Source organism: Prosopis cineraria, unplaced genomic scaffold (genome assembly GCF_029017545.1).
Source record: "Prosopis cineraria cultivar Desert tree isolate PC_DT_omini unplaced genomic scaffold, ASM2901754v1 PC10, whole genome shotgun sequence".
NCBI classification, from domain to species: domain Eukaryota; kingdom Viridiplantae; phylum Streptophyta; class Magnoliopsida; order Fabales; family Fabaceae; genus Prosopis; species Prosopis cineraria.
This window is the reverse complement of record NW_026555341.1, coordinates 5,233,820-5,244,692: the sequence shown is the minus strand read 5'-3', so window position 1 is coordinate 5,244,692 and position 10,873 is coordinate 5,233,820. Positions and strand designations below refer to the sequence as shown.

The 10,873-nt window shown below is 36.5% G+C and overlaps 2 protein-coding genes across 7 annotated transcripts; both read left to right on the top strand.

Moving 5' to 3' along the window:
• Positions 1 to 930: 930 nt before the first annotated feature.
• Positions 931 to 3,855, top strand: LOC129321704 (50S ribosomal protein L19-1, chloroplastic). Its single transcript, XM_054967583.1, has 5 exons — positions 931 to 1,165; positions 1,250 to 1,618; positions 2,215 to 2,301; positions 2,384 to 2,517; positions 3,516 to 3,855. Exons 1-5 carry the CDS (start codon positions 1,142 to 1,144, stop codon positions 3,622 to 3,624), a joined length of 723 nt encoding a protein of 240 aa, XP_054823558.1. The 5' UTR covers positions 931 to 1,141; the 3' UTR covers positions 3,625 to 3,855.
• Positions 3,856 to 4,885: 1,030 nt separating this feature from the next.
• Positions 4,886 to 9,533, top strand: LOC129321309 (vesicle-associated protein 2-1-like). 6 transcript variants are annotated; one of them, XM_054967035.1, is made up of 8 exons: positions 4,886 to 5,059; positions 5,216 to 5,290; positions 6,237 to 6,307; positions 6,400 to 6,481; positions 6,881 to 6,996; positions 7,070 to 7,216; positions 8,000 to 8,074; positions 9,155 to 9,533. In XM_054967035.1, exons 1-8 carry the CDS (start codon positions 5,035 to 5,037, stop codon positions 9,272 to 9,274), a joined length of 711 nt encoding a protein of 236 aa, XP_054823010.1. In that variant the 5' UTR covers positions 4,886 to 5,034; the 3' UTR covers positions 9,275 to 9,533. The 6 variants fall into 6 exon arrangements, with proteins under 6 accessions (XP_054823010.1, XP_054823006.1, XP_054823005.1 ...); XM_054967031.1 differs by having other exon boundaries at positions 4,886 to 5,290; positions 8,006 to 8,074; XM_054967030.1 differs by having other exon boundaries at positions 4,886 to 5,290.
• The last annotated feature ends 1,340 nt before the right edge of the window (positions 9,534 to 10,873 follow it).

The following is a 10,873-nucleotide window of genomic DNA, read 5'->3' as shown; positions in this document are numbered from 1 at the left end:
TTTATCTATATATTGATAGCAAAAAATTGAGATTACAAGTGATTTATATGTAATTTTAGAGCCTCATTCTAGGAAAAATAATGAAAAAATAATTCTTCTGAAATATACAAATGACAATGAAATCTCACGAAATGTGATATTTCTTTTTAAAATTTTTGAAACTTTTCTAACATTAATATCTTTTGCAAAATGATGATGATTTTTTATATAAAGGACTGTCTTGATAATTTGAAAATTGAAACTGGTCATCTTCTCTTATCTTATCTATATACAATTTATGCATGTATACCTTGAGTAATTAGCAAATACAAGATTTACTTATGATCATGATATAATTGAGGATCAAGATTTGTTTTGTTTGTTTTGTTTTTTCAGAATAATTTAATTAATTTGTGATGTTCTGATGTTGATTTTTTTTTTAAAAAAAAAGGGTTACTAGGCCTAACCTAATGCATTTTGAATTCAGAAAATGATCAAACGTATAGAAACCAGGATTGCATGAGCCCATATAAAATAGGCTTATAAGAGGTTTCCTAGAGTGGGTTTGTTTCGATCCAATAATCTTATAGCCTAGTAACATACTGCTCCGATGTAAGTTAAAGTTTATGAATGGTTAGTGCTCGTAATGTCAACTTTCACCTTTTAGTGCCTCCCCTCTAATTTTTCTTGATAAAAGGATCAAATATATTAAAAAGCCAAAAAAAAATTTATAAAAATATATGGCTTTAAATTAAGTCTAAATGAGAAAATCTAAATATATTAATAACAAATCAAACAAAAGTAAAATAAGAAATTAAGAAATCTATATCATAAAAAATCAAAGATCTTTGTTAAAGAGTTCGCAAAACCCTCATATTATGGCAGGTGCCTCCGTTCTAATTGAAAGAAGGAGCGAGTTTTCCATTACATTTTGTATGGACAAGACCACCTCGCGTAGTTTAATTTTATTTATTTCGCATGAGGGAAGGGAGCGCAATCCGTTAACCGGGGAGGACTGAGGGAGAGATAAAATTAGATAAGGCCTTCTTATTCCTTCCTGCTGACCTCTCGCTCACAGTTCAAGAGCAGTTGGGGCTCTCATGCCCTTCACGCAGTGACCGTTTTCTCCATTTCTGTCAAAACCCTAGTTTTTCTTTTGAACATGGCGCCCCAAATTCTTAATCAGGTTATCACTTTCGTTCCTTTCTGTACCTTTATGCCAGCATTTTGATGCATGCTTCCCGTTTTGCTAATGGTTTGGAGTTTACAGGCGCTGTGTGCCATGCCACAAAACCCCAATCAATGTTTCCCCCCAAAGTTGGGTATACCTACTATGGTGTTTTGCTGCCCCTCCGCGCTTGGTTCTTGTAGCCTTCCGTTGTTTTCTAGAGTTACTTCGAACTCAATTTCATGGAGTTGCAGTCCTCTCGTTGCCCAACCAATTAAGTCTACGTTTGCTGTGAGAGCTGAGTCGAATTCCGAAAGCGGCGGTGAAGGTACTGATAATGTTGAAGAGATTGAGTCGGCCATTGTTGAAGAAGTTCAGGAAGCTGAAGCGGAAGAGTTGGACTCTGATCCTAAAGTAGATGAACCCAAGCCTCCCAGAAAGCCTCGAGTTAGGCTCGGAGATATTATGGGGGTAATCTAGCAATTCCCTTTTGTAATTTAACCCGTCTTCATGATTTGTTTAATTTTTAGAGGAGCACTTTAGTTATCAGAAATTTGTGGAAATAGGTAAGGAGATTAGGTGGATCTTAATGTAATGTATGGTTGTTGTGTCCGTTGCTATTTGTAAGGACACGTAGAGTTGTTTAATATGGTCAAACTGAGCAGGTAGTATTGCTCTCCAAACTTGAAATGTTTACAGGCGTGATAGACGAGGATTTTGACGGGTATAGTTCTTCCTCCATAACGGCTTGCTACTTGATTTTGAGCTTGCTGCCGCGTACATCTTTTGCTGAAGCATTTTAAAGCCCAGCAAAAAGCATTTGTGAGATAAAGATATCCGTATTTTTAAATAATCCTTCAATGCAAAAATCTTGTCCGTTGTGTTGTTGAAATGCATAATGTAATTTATTTGGAAGTATGATCTCTAACAAGATACCTTTCAATTTTAAATTTTTGGATGCCATCACCTTTCATTTGGCATTTGGTTCTTTGTGTGTGATTTGAACCCCTAAGGACATAGTAAACTGTGAAACAAAGTCAAGAGATGCGTTTCTGTTGTTCTTGTAGATATTGAATCAGAGAGCAATTGAGGCTTCTGATAAGGAGAGGCCAACTCCGGACCTAAGGACTGGTGATATTGTGGAAATTAAATTGGTAATTTGTTTCTATCTTTTATTTGTTTAAGATTCCTGAGTTGAAAGGAAATTTATTGCGGTCTTCTTTATCCTATTTTCAGGAGGTTCCTGAAAACAGGCGTAGGTTGTCTGTTTATAAAGGTATTGTTATATCAAAACAAAATGCTGGCATTCACACAACAATTCGAATCCGAAGAATTATTGCCGGAGTGGGGGTTGAGATAGTTTTCCCAGTGTAAGTGTCTTCCCTTACATTAATGGACTATTATCATCATTTGCATTGGTGGATAATCTTGTTGCTCATTGTGCCAGAACACCTTGTGTTAATTGTTGTTTTGACGAGGATATAAAATCTTCCTGCTGAAAGGGGAAATTCTTCTGAAATGCATTGAATGACTAAAATATTAAATTGAAATTGCTGAGAACGTATATTGCATTAAAGTGACACATGCATCATCCACACTGGTCTCCTAGGTAATTATGTAGGTTGTTAAAATGAGGGCTGTTAGACAATTGATATGGAACTGGTTGACGTTGTTGTGGAATTGATTTTAGCGTTGGAGAGGCCTAGTTCATCCCATCTTTATGCATTGGGAGGGTTGTAAACTCTTATTAAGGCATCTTGTTCTGTGTTATTTCCCAACTTGTATATCTATGTATCTATCTAGATCTTTCTTTCTTTCTCTATCTACATGCATACACACATAAATATAAGAAACCTAGAAAACTATAAAAAGTCAATTATGACTTCCTTCAAAAATGTTGCTTGTAATAGAAGTCAGCCCAAAAGCGCCGTCCCATCTCTTCCCTGTAGGAAGAATGACGGGAGATGGGGCATTCATATCTATGGTTGAACATTTTATCCCGAAAAAAAAAAAAAAAAAGGAATTGGGCTTTTAACTGCTAGATTCATGTTTACTATTAATTGATTAAAACATGCTGTAATTTATGTTTAATTTGTATGCTCTGGCCGTGGCATTTTCTTTTGGCTTGTTTATACAGAGCACTCCTCATAACTAATGAAAAATGAGTCTGGGTGAGCTTTGTTAAATCCCCACTTTACAATCTCAAATAAGTTATCCAAACAACGTAGCTAAATGTTCAAATTGAGGTTGCCAAATGATGCTCATGTTCAATGTAACTTTTCATCTCCGTAGCATTTATTCCGAAGGTCATTCCAGATTGTCATTGTGATATTCTGTCTGATATCGTTGTTCATGTTTCTTGTCACAGGTACTCGCCAAATATCAAAGAAATCAAAGTAGTAAGCCACCGAAAGGTGAGGAGGGCCAGATTGTATTATCTGAGAGACAAGCTTCCCAGACTATCCACTTTCAAGTGATCCCGTGTGGCTTTTCACTTCCCCTCTTGTTTCGTCTTCAAAATGGGGTGTGCTGAATTGGAATAAGCATTTCGATTAGTTCGATTGGTTGGCTGTAAAGTAAATTATGCCATTTTTTCTTTGGTAAGAAAATTTCTGTCATATTTTTATTTCTTTTTTGGAACGGACATTTCTGTCGTATTTCTTTTCCATAATTAATTATCCGAGTAGTCATAACGAGGTACGATGTAATCATTTTGTTCCCTTGTTTTAGTTCTAATGCACTTATTTACGCAAACCCCATCATCAGGTTAATGAATCTCATCAGTTATTGAAAAGACGAAGAAAATGTTGGCATCGTAATGCTACATCTTTGACCCGATTCCGTCAGTGGTTTGAACCCGAGCTAAATGATCGGATCTATAGTTTATGTTTTACAGGTAGGGGTGGGAAAATGGGCCTGCCTTTGATGGTGTTGGGTTTAAAAAACTTTATTATTTGTAAAATTTGACCCAAATTTCGCTGGGTCAGGGCTGGGCTAGCCTTAAGGTTTTTTTGGTTCTTCTAATGTTTATTTTTTCAATTTTTTTGAAAATAAATATATGAAAATAAAAAAAATTAAATTATAAATAAAATTAGCCAATTAAAATGTCGAATTGCTCAAATTCTTAAAACCAAACCAAACAAAAGCTTAATAAATCAAATAGTGTTCTTTAAAATATCAATAAAACAATATCGTCCTGATGCTGGCATGACAAAAATATCAAGATTTTGTTAAGGGTTTTTTTAAATATGTTTACTCTTTTTAATATTTGGGTTCTCTCTCCACATTTTATTAAATATTAACAATTACACACACATACATGCATGAATTTAAACGGGCTGTCTCATGACCTGAAAGGGGCAACTCGTTTTTTTTAAAACCCATTCAGACTGGCTTGACTATTCATTGAAGCACCCAACACTCAAGATCAGCCTTCTATTTAAATGGGTAGGCCAAATGAGTTCGGCCTGTTTTCACGGCTCCATTTACAGCTTCTGATAATGATGATGATGATGATAATAATAATAATAAAAGTAAAAGCATAAATTAGTGGGCGTGCATGTACACATGTAGCATGACAAACAGTAAAAAGTAAAAGCACGTTCTTAGCTTGTGAATAAATTTATTCAGGAAAAGAAGGGCGATAATTAGTTGAAGAAACAGAGACGTGGCATCCAATGTTAGCGCTGTTGAATAGTAAAGGACCAGGGTCTCTCCCTTTTTTTTCCTCCCTTTCCCTCCACAGTGTCGAGGAGGGCGTTGGCTCCATTGGACGCAACATAGAGTGACGATTGTGCCCTTCCCTGCCAGGAAGCGTTGACAGTTAGTTTTGCCGCACACATCGGAGGGTGGGCTAACTCCTGAGTCGTGCTCCCAATCGGTGGCCCATGCTCCTCGTTCCACCTCCATATCGTAACCGTCATTCCTTTTCTCTACCATCTCTTCTTATTTCATCCCACTCTCTCCCGCTTCTTTCGGAAATTTGTCCCCCCCTCCCCCTTCCCTCCGATGCTTCCCTCTGTTGCTTTAATCAGTTGGCGATTCTGGAAACTCTCATTTTGTGTCTAGGCTTCGTCATGAGTTCTGCTGCTGCTGTTGGAAATTCACTCATTTCTGTTACTCCCGATGAGCTCAGATTTCAGTGTATGTACTGTACCCTTCACATTCCTCCCCTCACCCCCTCCTCCTTTCTATCCATTACTTTATTTCTTATTTTCGTTTATTAATCGATGGCTTCGCGATGGATATTTCTGCATCCATCGCGTTTTTATCCGTGCCTGCGCGTCATTCTTCTGGGATCGTGATGACAATAAGTTTCTTGTCCTTTTTTTTTTTTGGGAAGTAACGTTGATGATAATGAGAAATTTAAGAGACTGACAATCAAAATCTGAACCAGAATTTTTTAACGTCATACCCGAGAAACCTTTGGGTGAAAGAACGGAATATGTGGAGGTTGTATATTTTGCTTGAAATGAAATGTCACCGGCCGTTGTTAAATCACACATGAAATTGACATGTAATTCGTTTCCTTCGCTTCTTGGGAACCAAAACAAGGACTTTGAAGTGATTGAAGTGCGCATGACTTTCAAATGACAAACCTGCTGGGTTTATTCTGCCTTTCCCCTGCCATATTAACATATTGAAAATCAGTCGGATATTGTCACGGTTCTATTTGGCATTTTTTTGTGAAAGAAAGTTTAGATGAGTTGAGTCTGGTGACTCACCAAAGCCAAGGCATATATCTTCAGACTTAAAACGCTTTCAAAGGTACTCACATCGAATGGGATTTGATCCCATGACTATGTGGACCAATCTGGTTGGCTGTTCTATTTGGCATTTATCAGTTAGAAATTCAAGCATTACTATTTCTGTTTTCAAGATTGCATGCTAGTTAGGTTATAGGAATCCGGAAAGCAGAATATTTTGATTTGGTAGAGATGTCTTGAGCTATGATTGGAATGCATAGAAGGTTTTGCATGTGAAAAGCTATTAGGGTTACCTTGAAATCTGAATCTTTTCCCTCTATTGTTTCCTTAATTTAGATGTCTGAGTTCTGATTCAGTTATTCCTACGAAATTCATGTAATCAGTTGAGCTGGAGAAGCCATCATTTTGTGAAATTAAAGTTTCGAACAACACAGGACACCACGTTGCTTTTAAGGTACTCGTTAACTGAATAAGCGTGAGCATACTTCTCGTTGCTTGATACACTTCTCTTTAGCTGATTCTCAGTGCATTCTGATCAAATTCTAGGTCAAAACCACTTCACCTAAGAAGTACTTCGTACGGCCAAACACTGGCATTGTGCAACCGGAGGACTCATGTATCATCAGAGGTGAATCCAGATATACATCTAAACAAAGTGCTGTTTGGTTTGACATGCATTTAGACATAATCTGTTCCATATAAGGCATGGAAAGTGAACGTTTATCTTCCACATCGCTGAGAGGAATCTGTAAATAGAAGCTTATTTTGGAGAATGTAATACTCTATTTGTGGTCTTGAGGGTCCCAAAAGACCTGTTTTTTGGCTCATTACTTGTAGGCTTCAAAGAACAAACCTTTGATATTCCCCCCGAGTTGGCCTTCGGTGTATTATTTTCTTACAATTCTCTCCTTTTGTTTCAGTTTGGCTTAAAAAATATCTTGTATACAATTTGCTTTTGAATTCTTATCATGCTGCGGTATTAGCATCTATCATTTTTTATTTTTTATTTTTTGTTGGGGTTTTACAGTCACACTCCATGTCCAGCATGAATATCCTACCGAGGTGCAACGGAAAGACAAGTTTCTCTTACAGAGTACAGTAGTGAATCCTAATACTAAGGTTGATGAGCTTTCGTCAGATATTGTAAGAAAGCCAACACTGTCTTTGTCTCAAAAGATCAGTTTCCTAAAGGAGAACTCTATCACCAACGCTTTAGTTTGGCATGCAGTTTAATAAGGATAGTGGAAAGTCAACAATAGAGGAATGCAGACTAAGAGTTGTATTTCTCTGCCCTAACTCAGCTCAAGGAAATTTGGAAGATGAAGCATTGAAGAGGTCCATACAAGATCTTGATTCTGATTCTGTGAGTCTTATATTTTTTCTTCCCTCCTTTCTGAAACCTTCATTGCCGTTTTATGCTTCATTTATTTGGTCATTCCTTGCATTTACCCGGATGTTGCATCTCAATCTCATTTATCAAACCGGAATGCACTTAGGCTGGTCGCCCTTTAGAAAGGCAAAACAAATTCAAATTTCCAATGACTTAAGCCAGGGAAATGAGAATATGCAGATTTCTATTGATGACTTGACCAAAGAGCAGCAAATAATTAAATCAGTTTGGACGTCACATTCAATTCTTGAGTTTTGTGAGGACTTTTGTTCCATCATATGAATGCATAGACCACTAATGCAGAAGTTGCATTATAGGATTTGACTACGCATGTTGAATAGAAAGGGAAAAGAAAAGCCATAGTGTGGGGGCAGTAAAATCTGTGAGGAATTTCCCACTGCGAAATTTTTCACAGCAAAACTACATCTGCCTCTGTTGTATTTCTTCCCCTATCAGGGTAGAACTAGAATCAGGCTACCAGTGGTTCCTCTATCTTTTATTTACTTTCGATCTTTCTTTCTTTCTTTGTTTTTTTTTTTTGTGTTCCAGTTTTTAATCACAACGAATCACTACCAAATTATGCTATTTAAGTTTGTAGTCACTTGTCATAAAATGGTGGGAATTATAGTAAACTCTTGCCTGCATTATGGTATATAATGCCTCCATGATCAAATTCAAGGCAGGCTTATCATTGTTGTACGTTAGCCAATTATTTTCTTAAGCTATTTTTTACGATTCAATTTTCTTTGAATGAAGAGTCAGGCTTTACAGCGCCTGAAAGAAGAAAGAGATGCTGCTAATAGACAAACGATGCAACTGCGACAGGAACTGGTAATTATGAACTTGTTATCTCACGTTACTCCTTTGTCAAGGGGGTTTTGGTTTAGCTTAGATTTAGAAATATACTTCGAAGTTCCAATATTTGTCTGACATGACTGAACATCTAGTTATGAATATAATTTACAACTTCAAGTATCATTTGTGCTCTCCTCCCTTGAGAAAAATGCAAGAAAAAGGAAAAGAAGAACAGAGGAATACTGAAAGAGTTCCTCCTATCATTCATTCATACCCTAGGAGGCACAAACGTACCAGGAGAAGGGGATATGTGAAGAATCGGTCTTTGGAAATAGTTTTCAAATAGTAGTTATGGATTAGATAGTTATGAAATCTGTCTAGATGTCAAGTAATTGTTGATTTATTATCCAAGTCTCAAGTATTTATTTATTTTAGAATAGGTGTCTAATACCTAGAAGGTAGTTAGTAGCTTGTGTGCAGATTATCCTGGTTGAAATGGAAGCATAAGTAAGTGCAATATGTTATGAAGTGTGATGAATTATTTAGAAACTTCCTTCAGAGATTCCCCATGACTTAGTTGATTTATGAAGTCAGATATTGGTTTCATAAATTAACAAGGAATTCCTTCCTATTCCCTCATTTCTTACTTCATCAATCCTTCATAATACTCGGCTCTAGAATATTTGGACCCTTCGAATCGAATGCTGGAAGATCCGGATCTTTTATTACAACAACGGCACAGAGGACCCAGGTTGCTTTTGACCATTGTAGACAGTTTAATTTCTCATCGTAAAAACATGTCCTCGTTTCCTGTATGCTGGTAGAATGAAAATGTATTGACATTTAGGGAGATATAAAGGCATGACAGGAAAGTTTGCTAGGAAACGGTGCAGATAGAGGGGCTTATTGATCAGGTTTATGGTTTAAACTTTAAAGAGAAACTGATTGAATGAGAAATGTTCAGTTCTAGTTGGGGTGCTGGATATTTTTTCTTTACTATAATTTGTTGTTGTCCATGTTTAGTTTACGCCTGTAGTTTGAAACCCAAGATGCATAATATACTGTGTAGTTGGCCGGTGCAAATTTAACCAATCCATCTGTTTTGTTGATGTGCAGGACATGATGAAAAGGCGAAAAATTCGTGGAAGTGATCAGGGCTTTTCCTTCGGCTTTGCCATTTTCGTGGGTCTTATTGGAACTTTGCTTGGCTTGCTTTTGAAACTTTCCTTGTCCTAGGCTTCTGCAGGCTGATTTTGTTGGGATGTTTGCCCGCACAGCTTACCCTCTTCACTGTAAAGTTCCACGTTATGTTGAACGCAACATTATCACTAGAATGCTCTCTCTGTGGTTATATATTTCTTTGTTATTGTCACTGTACTTTAAGAAGAGGGATAGACACAGGAGGTGCATCAGCTGTAAAGAAGAGAAATACATAATCATGCCGCTGCAGCAGAGAATTAAAGCCTCCCTCAATACAATTAATTTTCCATTTCAATTGAAAGCAATAGTCATACTTTGTTATTGTTTTTAAGACAGCCCACGTTTCTACCTATAACTCATAGGACAAATTCATCGTTAAAAGGCTTTTATCAAACAATTATCAATAAAAGTTGAGGGCGTTGTTTTCAGATGATTTCCTTCTGGGTTCCCTCCTTTCTGAAGAAAGGGCATAACTCCAATTCCCTCATTGCTGGGTCACTTCATCACTCGGTAGAAGTTTAGGTGCAAGTTATAGGTCTAGCCTCCTCCTAGGGTGTGATCCCCCCAGTTTTCTCCCGTTTTAATCCCAAGACATCAAAGCATCTGAAACTAAAGAGGAAGCATCAAAAGTCTCAAATCAGCACTCTAATATCAAAAGAAGAGGGTTTGAGAGAGAGAACTCGGCTTTAATATTTCTTGTCATTTTTGTTATTGGCATTCCACCGCTTTATCTTGAAGGTATCTTGACTCTAATTACACCAAGGCCCTTGGCATTGGGCTAGGTTAAAATGAAAGACCAGTTCCCAGATTTGTCCAGTTTGAGATTTTTCCTCTTTTAACCTCTTTTTGCACGTACCTTTTAAAGCATCTTTTAGTAAACGAATTCATCTATAAAAATGCCATTGGAGCTAATTTTATTTATTAATAACCAAGTAAGGCAACTTGACCACGGTACCACAAAAAAAAAATTATTTATCAATATGTTACACTTTTAAAAATATTTTCTTAAATACTATAAATTTAAAACTCAATTTGAAGCATATCGAGTTTCAAATTTTTTTAAACATAAAAGTACAGAACCCAATCTCTGCTAGACCAAGTTCAATACTTGTACTTAAAAAAATTAATGTGACAAGCATAATAAGCTGGGCATATAGCATACCACTATCCTACCCTAACAGATGATTGTATTCCATAATTTTTAAATATGAGAAATGGGTAAGTTTGGCTCATATAGCATACCACTATCCTACCCTAAAAGGCTCAAGCCCATAAGCTCAGTTACCCCAAAATTTATCATTTTCTAAAATTCAATCCTTATTCAAAGGGCTCAAAGCCAAGTTCACAAGCCTGCTTTTATCATTTTTAATTTTTAAAAATTAAGATTTTTAATTATAATATTTCATAGTTTTTAAAAATACAAGTTATAATATTCACCAAAATAAAATGAGGCCTAAAAAGGCCACCCTAGCCCTAGCTCTTTTTTAGAACTTTTCAGGCCTAGGCTTCAAAACCCAGTTGCTTTAAATGTAATTTTTCAAGTTTAAATCCTTATAAAAATTGATTTAAATAGCGGCCCGTTCAAACTAAACCCTTATTCCTGACTCTAATAGTTTTCCTTTTCTTCACTGTGAG

Excerpts from the sequence above, each read along its gene's own strand:
- LOC129321309 (XM_054967030.1), top strand. The coding sequence starts at position 5,035 with ATGCTCCTCGTTCCACCTCCATATCGTAACCGTCATTCCTTTTCTCTA. Across the intron at positions 6,997-7,069 it reads ATGAGCTTTCGTCAGATATT|TTTGGCATGCAGTTTAATAA; the intron begins GTAAGAAAGCCA and ends CCAACGCTTTAG. Across the intron at positions 8,075-9,154 it reads TGCAACTGCGACAGGAACTG|GACATGATGAAAAGGCGAAA; the intron begins GTAATTATGAAC and ends GTTGATGTGCAG.
- LOC129321704 (XM_054967583.1), top strand. The coding sequence starts at position 1,142 with ATGGCGCCCCAAATTCTTAATCAG. Across the intron at positions 2,302-2,383 it reads ATATTGTGGAAATTAAATTG|GAGGTTCCTGAAAACAGGCG; the intron begins GTAATTTGTTTC and ends TCCTATTTTCAG. Across the intron at positions 2,518-3,515 it reads GTTGAGATAGTTTTCCCAGT|GTACTCGCCAAATATCAAAG; the intron begins GTAAGTGTCTTC and ends TTCTTGTCACAG.